General features: G+C 39.0%; 1 protein-coding gene and 1 long non-coding RNA gene across 3 annotated transcripts; one reads left to right on the forward strand and one right to left on the reverse strand.

Moving 5' to 3' along the window:
* Nucleotides 1-13,908: 13,908 nt before the first annotated feature.
* LOC110609680 (crooked neck-like protein 1) lies at nucleotides 13,909-19,015 on the reverse strand. Of its 2 annotated transcripts, XR_002487073.2 has the most exons (8): nucleotides 17,740-19,015; nucleotides 17,571-17,636; nucleotides 16,033-16,177; nucleotides 15,717-15,935; nucleotides 15,046-15,241; nucleotides 14,757-14,952; nucleotides 14,239-14,408; nucleotides 13,909-14,123 (listed from the first exon to the last, which is right to left on the reverse strand). XR_002487073.2 is itself a non-coding variant. In XM_021749446.2 (7 exons), exons 1-7 carry the CDS (start codon nucleotides 18,894-18,896, stop codon nucleotides 14,297-14,299), a joined length of 2,091 nt encoding a protein of 696 aa, XP_021605138.1. In that variant the 5' UTR covers nucleotides 18,897-19,015; the 3' UTR covers nucleotides 13,909-14,296. The 2 variants fall into 2 exon arrangements, 1 of the variants encoding a protein (XP_021605138.1); XM_021749446.2 differs by having other exon boundaries at nucleotides 13,909-14,408.
* A 1,890-nt stretch (nucleotides 19,016-20,905) lies between these two features.
* On the forward strand, nucleotides 20,906-22,135 carry LOC110609943. The gene is made up of 3 exons (XR_006349928.1): nucleotides 20,906-20,983; nucleotides 21,382-21,601; nucleotides 22,007-22,135. It is a non-coding gene; the product is annotated as an uncharacterized LOC110609943 (long non-coding RNA).
* Nucleotides 22,136-22,681: the final 546 nt, after the last annotated feature.

The raw sequence follows: 22,681 nt of genomic DNA on the forward strand, positions 1-22,681 counted from the left end.
ATCACACATCATAGCATATCATTCATATCATAGCATTTCACATCATCATGTAAGACAGGACTCCACATCCTATCCTAGTGGACATGACCTTTCCTACTGTGCTTGACCTTCTATAACATCTATGAGCCCGACACTCTAGGTCCGACCATATGAACCTAGGGCTCTGATACCATTCTGTAACGACCCGAAAATCGGACCGCTACCGGCGCTAGGATCCAGATCGGCTTAAGGCCGCCGGGACCCGTAGCAAGCCTGACATGTAACCTGTAAACCTGTTTAATCCCATACATGATCAACAATCATACATAAAAATTAAAACTTTCCTTTTCATCATACACCATACTCAACCTGTGCATGCACTAAACATAGCATAACTTAAACATTAATCCCTCAGTGGGATCTCATCATTTGCCCTAATGGGCGATACATCAGAAGTTGAGTTGGTAAAACATAAACATCAATAGACATCAAGATCATGTATATAACAAAAGGGATTACAATAGACTATGGTCAAGCACACTTCTAAACCTTAATACCATCATTACATAACATGGCTAAACATAACATTAAATCATTACAAAGTTTGTCATGTCCACTTTCTATCTATTACAAAATAAGGACTTCTTTACTCTTGCTGACCTCCTGGTCTACCCTGTACCTGCAAGTCTGGGGGTTAAGGGAGAGGGGTGAGCTACAAGAGCCCAATGAGCAGAATAGTAAAACATTTAAAAACATATGATAACATGAATCACAGCTAATCACATCAAGGATGAATTTGTCACCAATAGTCCCCTACATGGTCCAACTGTGCCAGGGGCGTAGAATGGGCCTCACTGGTCTTTCTCTTACATAACATAACATAACATGGTCCAACTGTGCCAGGAGCGTAGAATGGGCCTCACTGGTCTTTCTCTTACATAGTGCCAGGGGCGTAGAATGGGCCTCACTGGTCTTCCGTACCGTATCATCATCATCATAGCATAGGGGGAACTAATGGATCATTCAACATCCATCCACATCATCAAACGTAATATGCAATGCAACATATTCGTGAGTCTAATGCAAAACCCTATTATCTCATGGCATTCATGATGCGTGAATCATGCTAAACTGATTTATTTATTTAAAAGCATAAGAGTTATTCCACTCACCTCTGGCTAGCTCTGACACTGACTGAAGCAGCTGACTCATTGCTGGGGTCCTCGGTTCCTCGGGTCCAAACCTACACAGGTGGACTCAAATGAGGGACCAACATACTAGAACATAACTCTAAAAACATCCCCCAAAAACCCCCTAAAACATCTCAAAACATCCATGCAAAACATGCAAAGAAAGGCTGGACAGGGCACTTTCGGCGGCAGGTTCGGCGGCCGAAAGTCCCTCCAGAGCCGAAAGTCAGGCAGGTTCGGCGGCACCTTCGGCGGCCGAAACTCCAAGACAGAGGCGAAACTCATGCATGTTCGGCGGCACTTTCGGCGGCCGAAACTCCCAGACAGAGACGAAAGTCTCCTTTCGGGGGGCAAGCTTCGGCAGCCGAAGGCTGCCTCCACAAGAGGGTTCGGCGGCCGAAAGTCCCTTCGGCTGCCGAACCTGGTTTCTCCCAAAAGGGCAGAAACTTGGTTCAAACATGCACAAAAGCCTCAAACTCATACCATCATGCATTTAGCTCAACCAAAACATGCATACAAGCTCCTAGGGGTCTCAAACTACCTTAAACCCCAACTACAACACACATACACAAGCATTTGCAAGCCACATTGTTCATGAACCTACATTTATACCCATAAACATAACTTTAACCTAAACATGCATTCTACCCCCATGAACTTCATAAAACTTACTTAAAACATAATATAAGCTAGAGATCGACTCTTACCTCTTGAAGATCGAGAGTAGAGGCGACCAAACTTGGAGTTGGGAGAGATTTGAGTTCTTGAACCTCAAAACTCCAAAACTTTGCTCAAAAGCTCAAATCTTCAAAACAGAGTTAAAGCAAGTGAAAAACTTGAAAGATCTAGAGGAAAAACATCAAAGATCGGTGAGGGGCGGCGGAAAGCTCACCTTGGCCGAAAATGGGGAAAAGCTCGCCCGTTTTCGGCTAAGGGACCCTTTTATAGTGGCTGGCCAGGCCACGTTTGGGGGCCGAATGTGCCTCCGCATGCATGCCATGTTCGGCGGCCGAACTTGAGGTTCGGCGGCCGAACCTGGACTTCCCTCACTTATGCCTTCGGGGGCCTAAGGCTCACCCGAAACACATGCATGTTCGGCGGCCGAACTTTCAGTTTCGGCGGCCGAACCTGAGCTTTCCTCCAAGGTTGTTTTTATTCAAAAACTCATTTCCTTTTCATTCAAAATCATCAAAAACATTAAAACATCTCATGAAAACATGGTTTTACCCTTCTAGAGGTCTCCGACATCTGAGATTCCACCGGACGATAGGAATTCCGATACCGGAGTCTAGCCGGGTATTACACTGACTCTGCCAATGATGGGTCACATCTAGGTCCACTGACCCAGAGAGGACACTCTAACTCGGATACGATCAACCCCAATCTCTCTGCGGCTCTAGAAGAAATGAAAGAGTGAGAAGCACCGGGGTCCATCAAAGCATACACCTCTGAACACCCAATGATGAGATTACCTGACACCACTGTGTTTGAAGTGTCTGCCTCCTGTTGCGTCATGGTGAAAATCCGTGCTGGAGCTGACGGACCTGCACCTTGGGAACCCATCCCTGATGAAGAGGCTGCCCCTCTCCCTCTACCTCTGCCACTGCTTGGTGGTCGGGCTGAAGCTGCTGACTGTACGACACTACCTGAGGTCATCTGCTGGGATGGTGTAACCAAAGTCGCCTAAGGACATTCTCGTGCATAATGTCCCTCCTGCCCACATCTATAGCAGGCTGTAGATCCCAACAAACAAGCTCCTCTGTGCGGTCTCCCACACCTATTGCAAACTGGAAGATCTGTGCCAGAACTGGAGCCGCTACTCAGTCCTAGACCCGTCTTAATCCTGTTCCAGAACTTGCCTCTCTTTCCTCTGAGTTTATCCCATCTCTTTTTGCTCGCACTTGCCGTACTCTGTGAGGAGGAACCTGGTTTAGCACCAGAAGACTGTGCCTTTGATTGCTTGACTACCCCCTTACTTATGGCACTGGCCTCCATCTTTCTAGCAGCATCCACAATGGAGTGGAAACTCTCCTTCTCCGCGTGGAGAATCAAGGAGAAATACCTGGGATGAAGCCTCGTAGCATATCTCTTTGCCTTCTTCTGATCCGTATCATACGCCTGTCCCACATATGGTAACAATTCCAGGAACTTATCTGTATACTCATCAACACTCATCTCCTCCGTCTGTCTCAACTGTTCAAACTCCACAACCTTTAGCTCCCTGGAACTGTCAGGGAAAGCCCACCCAGCAAATTCATTGGCGAACTCTTCCCATGTCATACTATCTATTCTGGGGTCCACATAGTTCTTGAACCATTCTCTGGCTTTCTTGCATTTTAATGTGAACCCTGCCATCTCAATGGCCCTGCTCTCATCTGCTCCCAACTCACTTGTTATCATTCTGACTGCACTGAGATACTCAAAGGGATCATCTCCCGTGTTGAATTTAGGAGCATCCAACTTTAAGTACTCCATCATCTTCACCTTATTTCCCCCTGAAGAACTGGGTTGTGCTTCAACAACAGGGGCTACTGGTTTAGGTGGTGGTGGTGGAGGTACTGTTTCTCTGGATTCAGGCGATGCTGAACTTGGATACAAAGGTGGGGGTGGATACATGTGATATGGTGGATAAAAGGAAGGGTAGGGCATATATGGCATATAGGGTGGATATGGGGCAAAGCTGGAGTAATCCGACGTGCCTCCCATCGGATTTCCTGGGCCCTGTGGAAAGGGTGGATAGCCAAACCCCGAGGCCTGCGCGCCTCCCTGGGACTCCCCCATACCTTCTTCTGACCTTCCTATACCCATACTTACATCTCTACTCTGATCCTCCTCCATAGCAACTCTCTCTTCTTCTGATCTTCCCCCTTTGCCTATTCCTCTTCTGCTCTCGTCAGAAGACCTTCTCGGGTCTCTTGACGTTCCCTCCCTGCTTGACCTGTGAGTCCTTGCCCTTGGCAATGCAGGAGGACGAGCAGCTGTACCCTCACTTGCAGGTGGGACTCCAGTCAATCTCGCGGATCGACGAGTTCCTCGCATCTTAACTCTCTCTAGAAAAAAACACATAACAGAGCACATAAGCAACACATATAGGAAAACAACACATGCATCATGGCATTGCACATCATCAGCAGATAGACAGGACTAACATCCTATCCTAGTGGACATGTTTTCCTATTGTGCTTGACCCACTAAACCTCTATGAGCCCAACTCTATCTATTTAGGTCCGACCATGTGAACCTAGGGCTCTGATACCAATCTGTAACAACCCGAAAATCGAACTGCTACCGGCACTAGGATCCAGATCGACTTAAGGTCGCCGGGACCCGTAGTAAGCCTGCTATACTGTCTGTGTACCTGTGAAATCCCATACATGATCATACATTTTCTGTCAAACCATTAAAACTTTTCTTTCCTCCAAGGCTTAACCTGTGCATGCACTATTTCTGGTCTATCAACTCATAATGTTAAGCCTGGTTTTCTCATATTCATGAACAATAAAAGAAACATACATAAACTGATCATGTGTCGACAACAAGGGATTACAACTCTTATAAGTCAAGCACAAAGCTACACACTATACATTATCTCTTTACATGTACATGGCCACACTAGTTATTACATAACTCTGCTTCTTGCAAACCCTGCTGGACTCTCTCTGGACTCTGAACCTGCAAACCTGGGGGATAGGGGAGAGGGATGAGCTATACAAGCCCAATGAGCAGAACTATAAACCATAGTTTGAAAACATGATCTCATGGAATGCATTACAACACATCATCTCAGGGATAGACATGACCACCAAAAATCCAAATGAAAGGATGCCTGGCCTAGCCAGGTCTTATAACCTCAGTCTGCCTGGCCCGGCCAGGTCTTACAACTCTGCCTGCCTGGCCCAGCCAGGTCTTACTATCTCTGCTGCCTGCTCTAGTCAGGTCTTACCTACAGATGGCTGCCTGGCCCGGCCAGGTCTTATAATAGAGTTTGGGCTATTGGAGTCACCTTGGTCTATCCACAGCCTCATATACATCGTATTATGCAATGCGTCATCTTCGTGAAACTAATGCAAACATCCTACGATAATCTTATGATGCATGACATATGCTCAAAGCAGTTTAGTGCTGAAAAGAGAAGTTCCACTCACCTCTGGCTGACTCTGTACTCACTCTGCAGGTTCTGAAACAGTGCTCACTGCTGCTCTCTGGGGTTCCTCTGGTCCGTACCTACACAGGTGGACTCAAATGAGGGACCAAGAAACTCCCCAAAAACCCTCTAAAAGATCCCCAAACAATCACATAAAACATGCAAAAGAAAGCTGGACAGGGCACTTTCGGCGGCAGGTTCGGCGGCCGAAACCCCTCTCCAGAGACGAAACGCATGCATGTTCGGCGGCACCTTCGGCGGCCGAAGGTCTCGTCCAGAGACGAAACTCACACACTTTCGGCGGCCGAACTCCCTCTTTCGGCGGCCGAAAGTCCCTTTCTAAACCGAACGCCTAGCTTTCGGGGGCAAGCTTTGGCAGCCGAAGCTGCCTCCACAAGGGGTTCGGCGGCCGAACCTGGTTTTGCCCGCTGGGCAGAACCCTGCTCTGTTTCATGCAAACCTTTCCCCCAAACTTACCCAACATGCATATCAACTACTCCCAACTTACACATACCATAAAACATGCATAAAAGGGCCTAAAACTCACTTATAATCCCAAGAAACATAGCAAACAACACTTAAACATGCTTAAACACAAAATCATGCAAAACCTCAACCAAAACCCTATTCATGCATATTATCCCTACAACTCCCATAAAACCTTCAAAAATCAGTAAAAGAGGTTCTGGATCTTGACTTACCTCGTCCAAACAAGAGATCAAGTAATCCTAACGTGGAGATATGGAGAAATCTCCTAACAACTCTCCAAACTTCAAAACTTGGTTCTTTTGCTCAAAACTCTCAAAACCTTCAAAAACACATGAAAACTCTTCAAAACCTTACACGATTTGAGCAAGATCATGAAAGTCAACTAGGGAGGGTGTTGGACTCACCTCTGGCTGAAGATGGAAGCAAAATATCATCCTTCCACCGCTTGGCACCCTTTTATAGGTGGCTGGCCTGACCACCTTCGGCAGCCAAACGTGAATCCGAAACCATGCAAGGTTCGGCGGCCGAAAGGCACCTTCGGCGGCCGAACTTGCCATTTTCTCCCTTGGCTCTTTTCTTTCAAAAACTCATTTTCCTTTATACTTAAAACCTTCAAACAAGTCAAAATACATAAGAAAAACATATGTATTACCCTTCTCGAGGGTTCCGACTCCCGAGATTCCACCAAACTACAGGAATTCTGAGGCCGGACTCGAGCCGGGTATTACAGGCTTGCCATGTGCCTTAGCCTCCTACCAGTCCCAGCACAACTCATTTCTGGCAGCCTAGCAACTCCATCACCAACCAGCGATTTGCCCACTCGCTAAACCTCATTCAACCTATTGCCAGCTTACGACACCAAATCTGGCCCCGATGTAGAATTGGTCCGTAGGCCTACCAATTGGCTACCGCATGCACCGTTAGCAATACTTCACCGATTTCACCTATGTGACCTCCTTGGCTCATTTTTCCTCGAATTATGGGGTTTTTTTGTCTCACCACTCTTGGACCATGACATTCTCCCCCACTCATTCTTGCAATGCCCTCATTGCGTCTTCCTCACATGTCCTCCAATGCACAAGCTAGAGTCGGATCTATTCGCATGTCCGCCTACATGCTCGATCCCACTTGCATGTCCACCTACATGCAATGCACAATCACCCATGTGCTCCTTGTTGCCTTAGCCATTCTCCATTTGTGCCCCAGCAGCACTCCCCTTAGCTACGTGGTTAGGTGATTTTGCCATTCCCTCGGCCTTGCACCTATTATTGCTCTTCTCCCTCGAGCAACGTCGCCTTTGCCTCCTTTGCTTAGGCAACATCACCTCCCTTGGACACTCGGCTGCCAACTCCCTGTTGGATCCACCATCCACCATCTCCCTCGGTGGTAGCCCTCTCGGCAACTCGGCTTCACCTTGGACCCAACATTCCTCTAGATCCTTCTCCTCTTGAGAACTCACTTTCCTAACGCATCAAAGCACAAACCACCATCTCCCTCGGTGGTAGCCCTTTCGGCAACTCGGCTTCACTTTGGACCCGACATTCCTCTAGATCATTCTCCTCTTGAGAACTCACTTTCCCAACACTAGAGTCCACCATAGAAAGTGCCCGAACACATGTTTCCTCCCCACTCGACAAGGAATCCCCCTCCTTACTCTTCATGGTATGCCTTATCCTCCTAAGGCAAAAATTTGCCTTATGCGAACCATGACAAAAGAAGCATTTGGACCCACCTCGTTGGTCCTCCTTCGCATCCTCCAACCCATTGGAATGCAATTTGGGCAACTCCCCTCTACTAGGCACCTCCAAAGAAGTGGATGAACTTGCCACACCACCACAGGCAAAGGCTCCCTTCAAGAGCTCCACTTCATCCATCACCATCTTTAGCTCCAATACCATTCTTTCAAGCTCCTCTCTTAGGAACTTATTCTCTTCCCAAAGGCTAGCAACATCATTGGAAAGAGAGCGGGCTTCGAACTCACCTTGCCTTGTGATTCCTCAATGCCTTTCATGGCTACTTGCATCTCCTCACGAAATCCGTCACCCCTTGACTCCAATTCCTTGATGTGAGCTTCCATCTCCTCAACTTGCTCACCTTCATTGATGAGATGCACTGAGATTCGGGCAACTAGGCCTTCCAACTCACAGACCCTCTCCTCTACTCCATTTCCTTCCTCAATGGGCTCCTTTCCCTTAGGAACACCATTGCTGCCTGCTGCACCCAAATGAACCTCACTTTGGCTTGACATTGGGGCTGTACACAGCAATGAACCTCACTATGCTGCTGCCTCACAAACTGCCCAACCAGCATGCAGATTTTGAACCTCACAACAATCTACTTCGGCACCTAAAAATCACCTAGTCACAATTCTGGACCCCAACTGAACCTCGCTGGCTACTGCTTCCTCAGGCATAATTAACCTCATCTGCCACAGCTTCCACTGCAAATTTGTTTCTGCTGGCAATCTGAACCTCACTTGACTGCTAACAGCGTAACTGAACCTTAAAGTTGCTACTCCGCTGCTTGCACATCCCACCGAAAACAGACAAAATGAACCTTACTTCGAAATTGCCTTTGCGCAACTCACCCAGTCCTCAGCTGAATAAACCTAGCTAGAAATCTGCCTCCACAGGCATTCCACAAAATTGGCAGAATTTCCCCCAATCACAGCCTGAACTAACCTCAGTTCGGCAGAATTTCCCCTCTAGCAGAACTCAACACTAGCAGAATTTCCCCTGGAAGAACCTCACTTCAACAAGCATAAATTTGCACTACACAGCCAACCAGATTTCAACCCCGATAGAGTCTCCCCAAGACAAGGCAAAATTTCTTCACCAAACCTAGAAAGAACCTCACAACAGTGGGTGAACCTCAGTAGAAATACTTGCACAGGGAAAATAGGCAAAGGGTACTGATACACTCACCTCGTACAAGCTCCAATGAACCTCAGACAACCAATGAACCTTGTCACAACTTCTTCCGATGGCAGCTTTCTTTGGACCAATGAACCTCACATTGTAGTAGTGAACCTCATAACGCAACAATGAACCTCACTTTGCAGCTCACTTGCTGTGATATTGCTTATCACCGGTATCAATGGGCTTCACTTCGGTAGGATGAACCTCACAACAGAACCAACAGAAATAGGTTCTAATGCTCTGATACCACTTGTCACGATCTCAGTGATTCTAACTCCGAAAATCACTCAAGCCGTGCGGCACTTAGCTTAATCCGTCGAACTAAGTCAGCCTTAACCTCTCAACACACACAGCGGAAGACAAATAAAAGGTTGATTCCAGCAACCACCAGGTTGCAAGTGCACACAGCGGTCAACAAGCACAACCTTGGGCAATTAGAACCTCAAGGTGTTGTGAAAGCCAATCACACACTCAAGCAAGGAAGTAAAGTAAATAAACAAGCAAGCAAGATTGGAAAGAGTATTTGGGGGCTAAGAGAATTCACTAAGTGATGGAGAAATATAATGGAAGTTACAATGTACCTAGCAGAATATTAGCTCTCTCTCTAAAAGTCCCTAAATGAACCTCTTAAGGGGGTATTTATAGGGCTGCCATATCCCCAATTTTGTAGTTGAGATGGGAAGCTTCTTAGGAAAGCTTTTACAATAAAATATCATTTAGAAATCTCCAGAATTCGTGCCCCTTAAGTTGCTCCTTGGAGAAGCTTCTTTTGTCTCCATTCTGGCCCCATTTTGCTGCCTTGGACGTTTTTCAGCAGTTCTGGAATGTTCTGAAATTTTTTGCTCAATTTAAACCTCATCTGGGTGTGTTTGGTGAGTCTGGCAGACTTGGGGGTGTGCTAGCCCAGTTTGTTGCGTGCCTGCCTACTACGAGCCTGTTGCTGCTGTGCGCACTGGTTGCCTTCTGCGCTCTATAGTGCCTCCGTGAATCTCGTTTGGGCTTGGGCTATGGATCCGCAAACTTCATCTGCCCGCTGGGCTGCTCGCCTGGGAACCTCATTTGCATGCTAGGCTGCGCGCCTCTGAACCTCATTTGGGTGCTAGGCCACATGGGCTGAACCTTCCGCCAGCCCGTCTCGCGCCGCACTACCACTGTAGCCATGAACCTCATTTCTGCAGTGCTGGGTATGTACTTGTTTCTTCCCAGCGGCCTGCCATGTCCCAGTTGGGCCTGGCCTTGCCTCTAGCGGCCTACCATTGTCCCAGTGGCCCAACAACACGTCCAGCAGCCTTGCCAACCCTTAGCAACTCCCCTAGTGAACCTCATTTCCCTGCTGGCCTGCCATGCACTCCAGCCTCCTGCCAGTCCCAACGCAACTCATTTCTGAAAGCCTAGCAGCTCCATCACCAACCTGCGATCTGCCCACTCACTAAAGCTCATTAGCTCCGGGCTGAACCTCATTCGGCCTACTACCAGTTTGCAACACCAAATCTGCCCCGATGCAAAATTGGCCCGTAGACCTACCAATTGGCTGTCGCATGTACTGTTAGCAATACTTCACCGATTTCACTTCTGCAATCTCCTCGATCATTTTTCCTTAAATTATGGTGTTTCTCAATCTCATCACTCTTAGACCGTGACATTATGCGCCACTTGCTGTAGAGATTTTAATTTTATCTTCTTAGCAGAGGATTCAGAAAATTTAAATTTGTAGTATGAGTTATCAAGTTAGGTTAAATAAAATTATTATTATTATTATTACTCCATTTGTTTTATATTTTTTTAGTTTAAAATTATTATTTATTTATATATAAATTAACTATTATAATCTTATTTAATTTTATTTTATTTTTAATAAATTTTTTAAAATATATTTCGTTATTTAATAAAATTTAATATATTTAAAATAAATATAATTAAAAATTTAATAAAAAAAATTATATTTTTAAATATATATAAAAGAAATAAAATAAATAAAATTTATGTTACATATTATATATAAATAAAAATATACCACGTATCCGCGTGAATGAAAAAAACTCATTTATCCATTATAATTTAGATAAAATAAAACATATGGCTATGAATAAGAAAACAAAAAGGGAAAATTAAGAGACATAAAAAAATATTAAGTGTATAAATTAATTTTTATATATAATAGTAAATAGTATTTTCAATTAAATTTTTTGCCGAACAATTTTAAATTGACATTTTTAAAAATTCTAAAGTTTTATTTTTAAAATAAATTTATTAATATAATATAATATTCGATCAAAATATTTATCATACGATGAAATTATATAGTATTTTTTATATTTAATTATAAATATTTTTAAATTAAACCGAAATTAAATTCTGTTTGCATCTATCAATTTTAATTGAATATTTGATAACATCTAATTACCATTAAAAACATTATATATTACATATTTATTATATCTATAATTATGAATTTTTTATGATTAATTAATATTACTTAAAATTTTTAGAGTTTAAAATATAAATTTTTACATATTTTTTTTAAATTAAAATAATTTATTTATATTTAATCTTTTTAATAAACTCACTGAATCGATGTCAGAATGTCAACCCCTTCTTTTTCTTTTTTTTTTTTCAAATTGACGGATTATATTAAGGCCCATCACTTATATTTTACATATTCACAGATAATAATTAAACAAATATAATTAAAAAGGTATATCCCAAAGTGCTAGTGTGACAATGATTGAAATGCATGTATACAAGTGGGAAATTAACTAATTGTGGAGAGATGGAAGAAACCAATTGATAGATATATTACACAAAAATACTTGAAATTATTTTTTTTTTCCTTTCATACAGCTGAGTTCGTTTTTATATATCTCCTCGAATATGATTATATTGTGGATAGAGTGATTAATACTATTTATGAAAATCATGAATGAGTCTAATAACTTTTTATTTTTTTCCATAATAAGAAAATATCAACATGGCTATCAATTAATTAAATTTATATTTAATTTTTAATAATTTCAATAATTTAGATAATTAAGGGTGCCCGTCCTAGGCATGGTGTATGCATATTCATGGACCATGACCATAATAATATAATAAATAGGTAATGGGCATGAGAATTGGATGTCAACTTCAGGGCCAGAAAAAAAGAAGGGGGCCATCATTTTTCATGACATTTAAACAAATAATTTTATAATTTTTTTGGTTGAAACAATTTTATAATTTACGTAGTTTTTAAAAAAAGAAATAAAACAATTTAAACCATTTTCTTTATTTTTTTGGACATTATTGTGATTTGAAACTGCAATTTCTTTAGTAATTGATGTGATTTTCAACCATTTATAACTGAAAGACAATGAAACGTAACAATAAATAAAAAAATTTGAAAATTTAGTAATTATATTTTTATAAGATGCTGAGAAAATGAAACCTTATCACAGTTAACATAAAAAATAAGATTAACCCTTGCATCAAACATTCAAAATATACTATTATTTTTATTTTTCATTTTCAATTCATTCTTCGATTTTTTTTTTCTTGCAAGTGACCAAATCATTTGTTTTTTTTTTTTCCCTTCCATATCAAATAAAGAACAAACCAAAGCAGTAAAAGGGCAAAATGTTTTTAACGGGCGATCTGAAGACAAATAACAACAAAAAATTAAATGAAAATTAAGAGACTTTTTTCCGTTTTTTATTTTTATTTTTTTAAGGAAAACAAAACGTAAATGGGAAAAAAGGATTTTATATTTATTGTCACTCACGGTGCAGGTTGAAATTTTGGCGCCTGGTTTTGATATTAATGCCCCTAGATTTCCACTTTATTACGAAAAAAATCAATTGATAAGAGTTTTTGAAATCCCCCGAAATAGAACGGCGAATTCTCGCGATATATTATTTTATTATGAACAGTATAAAATTTACTTGCTATCCTTGATGTTATGCCGCGTGGACTATTAACGCTCTCTCTTTTAACCTTTTCAATTCAGCTTACTGGACATAGATTAGGCATTCTTATACAAGGGAGGGACTCAATTAGGCAGTTGACCTAACTTAGTCGCGGCCGGCCACCGGATTCAGATCGATTTTATATGGAAACAGATGATTTAATATTGAATAATTAAATTAAATGGAATAAATTGAAAGGCTTATTTATTTAGATTTTAGTTCTATATTTATTGCATAATTAATTTAATTAATTAAATTTTAAATGAAATTAATATAATGATTTAGATCTTGAATTAATCGAACTAATCGGACCGTTTTCTAATGAAAATAATACAATCCTAATCGACCGCCAGGGCCAGGAAAATCAACTGCGAGCCCAGCGGCCCACGGCTGTTGATTGGGTTATAGGCATTTGGCTGATTAAGGACGGACCTACACCTCCACCACCACATTGCATGATTACGTACGCTCAGAAGAAAAACAGACGCAAACAAAACATGTGGAGCCATGTCCAATCAGGTTTCAGGTTTATAGGAGCTGTTCTGTTTCAGCGTTCACATGCAATTCCATATTATAATCAGATACTTACCACCTTTTTGGAGTCCAAAATCGCAAGCAATGCAGTTCATAGTGAAAATGATTTGAAAATCAACTCCCTTAATTCTTTGTGGGCGGAGGGGAGGGGGCTATTTTTTTTTTAGGGTTTGAATTTCTCCAATTATACGTATCCGTTGATGCATGTATAAACTTTTTTTTTTCATATATATAATTCATTTAACTTTATCAAAAATTTAAATCTAAAAAATATTTACAATATAATGATAATAAGGGATAAAATAACCAAAAAAAAAAAAAAAATCAAACACGAATCCATCTTAAATTTGAACAAAATATAGCATAAATTATACAAACTCAATTTAGATTCAATTATTAGCTTTTACATTTTAATTAATTCATAGAAAAAAAAATTATTAGTTATCTTACTTTTAAATTTCAAAATCTTATAAAATATTTAGTTAATTATTTAATATACATATATTATATTCAATCATCTATTTATATACACATCCGAATTGATATCAAACTTAATTATACACTAAAAACATTCTATACATTGAACGCCCAAGTTTCCTTAAATTAAAAAAATAATAATAATAAAAAGTAAATCGCCCCAATGACCTGGCAATAGAATATAAAAACAAACTGAAGATGCCCGTGTCTAACAGAAACTGCAAGCTACCGAGCGCTAAAAAACCAAATTAGTATCATTCATCCTATTTCCGCTCCTCGTTAAGGAATCTACAACTCATCTTGAAATTCTATAAAATATGGTACAAGGTAAACTCAAAACTCACATGCTTCAGATAGTTTGATCCCACCTTATAATACATTTGGAGAATCGACTGAGCTCCAAACCACATTCGTCCAACGACCAGCAAGCATTTTCCCTTCCTTTTTCTGCCTACTCCATACAACAAAGACTCCCTAATTTAGTGGGATCTCATTTCTGAGAAGAATGCATGTGCAACCAAGCTATTTCTTTTTTCAATGTTAACTCAAGAAAGTTAATAAAGCACCTCTCAATGTCTATACACAATTGCGTTTAAACATGCTACAAGAGCAGAGTACGTGTTGTTAATCCTCGGTAGACAGCTTTTGCTTCTTCCAGCGATATGCAGCTTCCAAGATTTTTAGATTTGGGGCCTGAGTTTCTTCTGGGAATATGTACTCTATATATTCCTCCAACCTGCAAGTAAAATTAGTTAGATGGATGGATGCTATCTAAGATAACAAAGAAGTTGATAAAATTGAGCACCACTTCAAAGAAAATGTCATATGGAACAAGCAAGCAATATAAAATCAGATCTTAAGCATGCATGTTGACCTGCAGAAACTATGCAAGAACTAATAGTTAAACCCATTCAATATCTATTCACGTTTCCTACCCTTGTGTAACCAATATCTTAAACCAACTAGACCACAAATTAAGAATTTGAACACTAGTAGTACTAGGTTAGCATCATGCAGTAGAATAAAGAAACTCAATTTTACAGTTTTCAGGTCATTGTGATAAAAAAGCAGAATGATAACATACCCAGCCAGACCATCTTCTGAGGCAATTGGCCTCCTCTTTTTGAGCTTCTTAGGCAGCTTAGGCTGGACTAAGCCAACATCACCTAACTCCCCAAAACTACTCTCCATGTTCAACCATTCTTCCAAAAGCATAGCACGTTCCTCCTTCAATTCAGGTGCTGACGTTCTGAAATAGTTAATGGCTTTCTCAAATACCCCTGACAGAAAAAAAAATGGAAGTTATATCACTAGACAACCAAATAATTCATTAAAAAACAATTACAAATATAAACCAGATTAGAGAAGCTCACTTCTTGCATTTTGAATACACTTTTTCTTCTGTTCTTCCAATGAATCTGCACCCTCAACAATCTCTTCCATGGCAGCTGCCTCAAATTTGGCATAACTAATCCAAACCTTTAAATGCTTTGTTCGGTCCAATAGTCTCTCATAAAGCTGTCTTGTTCTCTCGTATTCACCTTCGGATATTTCAAAATCAATATATGCCTGTAGAGAAATGGAAAAAAAAATCATTCTTTAAAATGATGATAATTTCTTCTAAAGGAAATGCATGGAAAATTATCACTTGGCATGGCTGGTCATTAGAGTTTAAGATAGCGAGGTGGTCCCACACCACTGCAGCAGCAGCATGCCAAAATAAGGGAGGATCCAAGTGGAGATTTGCAAGTAAAATGTATTCTCAGCACATACAGAGATAACTAAATTTGAGCAAGACAAGTTGTATCTCAATGAAAATATGCACATTAAAAAAACCTTACATGCATATCATTTGAATATTAAGTTCGAGAACCATAAAATCACAGAACCTTGAAGTTACAATTAGTAGGACAAAACAAAGATACACTTAAAATGTATGGTAAATCTTACTTCATTGAAAGTGCAGTTAGGGGAATTGATAAGAAAACTTTTAGATGCTTGAGCTTTAATTAACCCATCAAGAATAGGAATCATATAATTTTACCTTCCATAACAACTCTGGCATGTCCAAGGCTGGCTGTGCTATTGCAAGCTCAAAAATTGATCGTGCCCGTTCAGTTTCAGACAGAGATCTTTCCAGCTCCGCGTATTTGCTCCAAGCATAACAATTTTCAGGTGACCAATCTAAATATTTCTCATAAAGCTTTCGACAGCGATCAATATTACCAAGTTGCAGCTCTATCTCAATATATTTCTTGAAAATCTATTATTTGTCAAGTAAAAGAGTGAGAGCTGAGAGCACAACCTTAATAATGTAAGTTAAAACAATCAAAACTATAGCAGCAACCTAAAAAGTTTACCTTATCTTTGGGAGCTTTACCAATGGCATTGCCTAAAATTTGTCGAGCACTCTTGAGATTCAATTGTCGAATTTCAAATTGGGCAGCTAAAAGCCATATTTTTGCAAATGAAAACTTCTTATGAGGAATTAGGTTCATGCATTCCCTAAAAATATCCATAGTGAGTTAAGGAAACTCATCAAAATATATGAAACACAAAAACTTCCAGGCAACCATGATATGTAGAACAAGCAGACACAAGACAAGTCAAACCAATATAGGAATTTAATCAACATTTTGATTCCCCTTTTTTACAAATTCTCCCATTGTTGGAGAATGCAAAACTGTGCTTGTAGAAGCACTAAAACATTGCATAACATACAGCAGGAACCGCTCTTCCTCTAAAACTCATACATTAATAAAAACCTTATTTGTACCCTTTGCAATAACAATCATGCTTTAACATTCACCTTGATTAAGCAAATTTCTAACAGCACTGAATGGGAAATATGCGGAGGCTTTGACCAAATGTGAAGGTGCCTAACAAACCAAATACCAAGAAAAAACAAGACAAAATTTCTCATCCACTTAGTAATGAAACCAGCTATGCCACTTAGACAACTTCTCTAAAGCACTTGGTCTCTTTGGTATCAATTATGGCTCTCTTTTACCATAGCTCTTTCATAAGAATAAGCTATAAATGCTGGCAGCATAATACACTCTCATTCCAAAACTCACTCAGAAAAAAGGCATTCCTAGAACATGACGTTGAATGCTCATTATCTCCATACACCACACCACTGAAATGTTAATCATGAAGGACTTCATCCACTATTGTCTGAACAACATGCAAGTGACACAAGATTAATACATCATGGCTCTTGTTAATAAGTGAAAAGGTCTCCATGCTTGACCACTTGTGATGAAATATGGCAAATAGCATCTCATGACTAAGGATACAAGAATTAGAATTTAAATGAAAAGTTTAAAAAACCAAGTTAAAAAGCCTTCGAGCTCCCAAATATTTGATACAGGTATATCTGAATAGATGGCATAAAAAGTCCACAACTTGTCCACCAAGTGTCTTACCCCCCTTGCTAGAGAAGCTCTCGTGTTATGGCACCCCAACAGAACGATAACAGACTAACCATAAATATTTAAGAGCTGATTGCACCTAGAACTCTTGATCCATCCAATGTATCAATATTAACAAAACCATTATCCTCACATGTGAAAGTGGGAAATCATGGTAAGTGGAAACTATTAGTTAAGACTAGACATGGCTTCGGAACTTCCACAAGCTAAATTTGAATGTTAACTAAGTGCAGGACCTAACTACAGAGCATTACAACTTGTGGCATGTAGGGAAGAAACTAGCTACATGCTGAAAATGGAATATTCAGCCTAGGAATTAGTGGAATTATTTTTTGTGCCAAAAACACTAAATCTTTTTAACTGAAAAAGTCGCTCAAAAGTTAGAAGCAACAGACCAACAGCTGCAGCCACAAATACTAGAAAGTTAACCCAGACATTCAAATCAAAAAAAGTAGGCAGCATACCTGTAAACATCCCGTGTTCTCTCAATATCTTCAGCGTCAAGTTCTTCGTAGAGAGCATAATTAATCCTAAATTGCATAAAATTAAAGAAACCATCAACATTCGACCAAATAAACATCTAGTGATTAACTACACAGTACGTTGAAATCTTAATTCCATTTCAAAACTAACCACAGGTATATGTATCTCTGCCAATATCTCTTCTCCTCAGCTGGAGGGACATTTGCAATTGCACGCTCATAAACTTCCCTAATCCTCTCCTTATTCCCAACGCTCTCCTCCAACCTAATATAATCAAACCACGAATCATAATTCAATGGGTTCTTCCTCACTTCATCCTCATACTGAAACCTCCTCTTCCCCACTATTGCATCTTCAATTCCTTCCTTGTCCCCGTACTGCTTCTCAAACGCAACAAACTTCCTATACAAATCCTCCGCCCTCCCTTTCGGTATATGGTCCAGTGCAAACTTATAAATACACCGAGCACGCTCTGACTCTTTGCACCGCTCCTCAAACTCAGCAAAAGCCACAAACAACTGCTCTGCCTCCTCATCATCAGCCAATTTCTCAACCGCCCTTTCATATACATTCCTAGCCCTCGCAACTTCCCCATTCTTCATCTCAAACTTAGCATACCGAATCCATGCACTGACCTTCGGGTGACACTGAACAAAACGTTCAAAAATTCCTCTTGCACGTTCAATTTCATTGTACCTCAGTTCAAATTTGATATAAGAAAGCCACCCTTGTTGGTCAGGCATCCAACCCATCCATCTTTCAAAGATCTGTCTAGCCCCGGCCACATTTCCAAGCATCTCCTCCATGTGAATGTACTTGTACCACAACTGATCCACACGGGGCAAAAGCGTAACAGCACGATCCCACACATTCCTGGCATGATTTATGAACTTGTTCTTCATCTCCACCTCCGCATATTTGAGCCATAGCGTGTGATTCCGGTAATCAACCTCCAGTGCTCGTTCCCAAACCGAACGAGCTCTATTGAAGTCTTTTTGTGACTCCTCCCACTGTGCGTATTTAATCCATACACTAATATTCCATCGAACCCGTCTGATTAGGTCTTCAAACTCCTTCCTTTTGCGAAGTCGATAGTCAGCGAGCTCAGTTGAGTCTGTGATCTTCTGCTTGGGAGGCCGGATTTCAGCTTCCTGACGTTCCCTTGCCTCGCGCAGTATCTGCTCTGCGGTAATCTGAATGGGGGCCGGTGTTTTGTTTTTCACCCGCGTTGGCCGAGGAAGCTTCACTTCGGTATCTTTCCGGGTCAGGTAACCCAGAGAAGGATCGGCATCCTTCGCTGAAGACATGATTGCCGATGGTCGGAAGAGATATTCAGCAATGAAAACGTAGAAGGGCTTTTTGCGGTGTCTCAATGGGAATTAGAAGGATGGATAAATGGGTTAGGGATGGATGTTTGTAACGACTGCGTTTTAGTAGACGTCAGGACAATTTGCGGATGTGTTTATAACAACAAAATCTAATGTGCTGCAGGAGTATTTACTTATTTGTTAAATCATAATTGATTTTATGAATATGATTTGATTTGATTAAATTAAATTAAAATTTATAATTATTTTTTAATTATTAATTTTTGTTTAAATATAATTTTATATATATAAATAATTATAAAAATAATAATGAAATACCAACTTGGCCGTCTAATTTTTATTGTTTTTTTTTAATAATGGAGAATCAATGGGCTAATACATCGGTGACATATATACATATTGTTGTCATTTTTTTTGTTATAAAAATAATTATCCATTGACGGAAAATAAGAGGGAAAAGAAAATAAATTACCCTTCCCTTCATATTTGGTTAAGAAAAACTTAAGAAAAATTTAAAAGGAAAATAACATTCACATTCCATCCATTATTTTCTCTCCAAATGGGAGGAAAGGCGGAATCTTACAAATGATTAAAATAACTTTATATTTTTAGGTTATTTTTAAAAATTTAAAGATAAAATAAAATTATAATTTCATTATTCAAAAAGTAACTTTCCTTTCAACATTTTTTCTCTTTTTAAAGATAATTATAATAAATTATTTTTCTTCTCAATTATTATTATTTTTTATTTTTCTTCTCATTATTTTCCCCCAAACATCCAAACACATGGTAAAATAAGTTGGGAAAAAAATTTTTCAATATCAACCTTTGAAAATATGGTCTTTTAAAAAGATGGCATTGTCTGATTAATACTAGCTACATGATTGGAAAACTTTTATTTCAAAATGAAAATTTGTAATGAAATCAAAAATGGGTTTTACACTCAAAAACTTTTAGTTGGGTATAAATAATTTTTTTTTAGTTTTAGTGACATATTTTTAGACTTTAAACAACTACTTTTAATAGTGGTTTGTTGGATATATATTTTTTTTTCATTTTTAATTCTTTTTAGTTTTTTTTGAATCCGGGATCGAAGAAATAGAATTTGAATTTTTTCAAATTTACTCAGATGCACTTATCATCATACTAAATTTGAGTGTCAATTTTTTTTAATTTTAAATATTATATTTTTTCTTAATTCAACGAATTGTTTGTGTAGATATGACTGAAGATAAATTATTATAATTAATTATATTGAAAACATAAAAACTTTTTTTCTTAAATTTTGAATTTTTAATGGCTATAAGGAAATCTGATTATGTGCCTTTAAAATATCTAAATTGTTTTTCTTAGACAAGCTAATTTTTTAAGTCTTGAGTTGAAACATTGGTTTTCCACTCTCCTTGTCTCTATTTACACACTTGCACGAGTGTTATTGAGGGATGCATAAGTTATTGAGTTGCTTCATGCAATGAATTTTTTCCCTTAACCTTGAATGAGTGGCTGTGGTCAATGTGTATTGGTGAAGGTACCGACACTACTTGTCTTCTCCATGTCGAATCTCCTCTGGTCCAAGTTGTCCATCTAACTTAAAGAGTTATACTACTATCAAGCTTGAGCCTTCATCTTGTTTAGAGTTTTTTTTTTTTTTTGTTGGAAAAGATAAACACCACTCCATTGGCTTCTCTATGGATATTAGAAAGACTGACATTCCATTGAGCATGCAAGGCCTCACGTGCTTGCTTTATGAAAGGCAGTAAACGCACTGAAGGTTAACTTTTTATAGAGATGAGTTTAATGGATTCATAGTTATATGTTTCAATCGTGACCTGCATCCAATTATAATTTGTAGCTAGTTTGATTCCTTCCAAAATTGCTCATATTTCAGCTCCTAAAGCAACCATTCTGCCAAAAATACCAGAAAAACCAATGATCCCAGTGCTTGTTGAGTCCCGTAAAACACCACTTCTGAAAGCTATGCAATTCTGCTTCTAACATTAACTTTAGAACTACATTTGGCCGCAAGAAAAACAGAGATGCAATTCGAAAGGCATGGATGCCTACAGGTGAGTAAGCTTCCTTCTTCTCTTTGTTTTTCAATTTCTTTTGGTTGGTGCAATCAACATGGCACTTCCCTTCGCTAATCTAATTAAGTAATATGTTAAATGACACACCATGGCTCTTTCAGTGCAAGTGTTTGTTGATAAATGAAGGGGGCAGTACTTGACTGGACTTGACCTACTCAACTCAAACTAAACTTAGCTAAGCTATAGTGCAAAACTAGTTGGTAACAGGCACAGAGGTTATTTTTCTCCAAAAAGAGAAAAGGAAAGGAAATGCGGTGATTATATTAATGGAATTCTCATTTGTATCTTTCATCATTTATTTATTAATCGCAGTTCTCAGTATATTATCGAGTTGTTTCTTCAAGTAATATTTAACTTTTAAGTTAGAATATGTGCAGGTGCAGCTCTTAAAAAACTGGAGGATGAGAAGGGTATTGTTGTACGATTTGTAATAGGCAGAAGGTTTCTGGTTTTCTATGATTAATTTTTATATGATGGAAGTGCTTATTTTCTGTGTTTTGTTCATTTACAATCATGTATCGCTGCAGTTCAAACTTCAAATGGTGGAGACAGTTTGGACAGGGCGAAAATGTGCAGACTAATGACTTCATTGTTCTTGTATGTTCGCTTGTGAATTTAAGAAACTGAAGAAAATTTAGCTTGCTTAAGCTATTAATTTATCCTCTTTTTAAATCAAAATTCTTTAATTATTTGCCATCCGGAAATGAGAGTTGCTGCCTTGTCTAAGAGAATTGAACTTTAAAAGAAATAATCGTTAGCTTTTTAGCTTAAGCATTTGAAAGTCCGTGTGAACTGTGAAACAAGCTTGTAATTTGACCAATTGCAGTCTTAATTTTTCTCGTAATGAGAAATAAGCAAACTTCAATTCTGGTTCAAAAGTTCCATTTTCTTTTATTCATGTTTAAAGACCCCAGATTTAACATTCATGTGCATGCTCCTCTTTTTAGTTTCCAAATGTGAGTAATTTACATTCCGTTTTTCTTTTTTTTTTTGCCTCAACAGGATGGACAAGTGGAGGCAATTGAGGAGGCTCCAAAAAAGACGAAATTATTCTTTATAAATGCTGTAGAGCATTGGAATGCTGAATTTTATGTTAGGGTCAATGATGATGTTTTTGATAATATTGATAGGTTAATTATGTTCAATCTGCATTATTTTAATCTGACGGAAAAATGTACTATGTGTTGAATGGACTTATCTACGATTCCACTTTAGTAAATGTAGAAAAATGCACTATGTGTTGAATGAACTTATCTAAGACTCCACTTTAGTAAATGTTGAATCGTTAATATGGTAATTAATTTCTAGGGTTCAAACTGCTTATAAAATAAACAAGAAAAATATAGAATTGAGTCCTAAAAATTGAGAAAAGTTGCTACTCATACATCTACCTTGGCTATTTGGAAAACTGAGTTCTACAAAACTATAGTCTCAGGATTTACAATGTTTCTTATGGATTCGTTTTCTTTTGTTGCGCAGATGCCTTGGGAGCCACACTTTCCTCACATTTGGACAAGCCTCAGGTTTATATTGGATGTATGAAAATCAGGCAAAGTTTCCTCTGAACCCTAAGTTTGATCAAAATGTTTTATCTAATGATGACCTGTTTTCTTTTTGGCGAGGATAAATAATATTCAAAAATAGTTTACATCATTCCTTTGGGATATTCATCTTGTA

This window comes from Manihot esculenta, chromosome 2, assembly GCF_001659605.2.
Source record: "Manihot esculenta cultivar AM560-2 chromosome 2, M.esculenta_v8, whole genome shotgun sequence".
Classification (NCBI taxonomy): Eukaryota; Viridiplantae; Streptophyta; class Magnoliopsida; order Malpighiales; family Euphorbiaceae; genus Manihot; species Manihot esculenta.

Bases quoted from the DNA above. Each gene is read 5' to 3' on its own strand.
- LOC110609680 (XM_021749446.2), bottom strand. From the start codon at position 18,896: ATGTCTTCAGCGAAGGATGCCGATCCTTCTCTGGGTTACCTGACCCGG. The intron at 17,637-17,739 runs GTTAGTTTTGAA...TATGCAATTTAG, and splicing joins CAGAGATACATATACCTGTG to GATTAATTATGCTCTCTACG. The intron at 16,178-17,570 runs GTATGCTGCCTA...GGATATTTTTAG, and splicing joins AGAACACGGGATGTTTACAG to GGAATGCATGAACCTAATTC.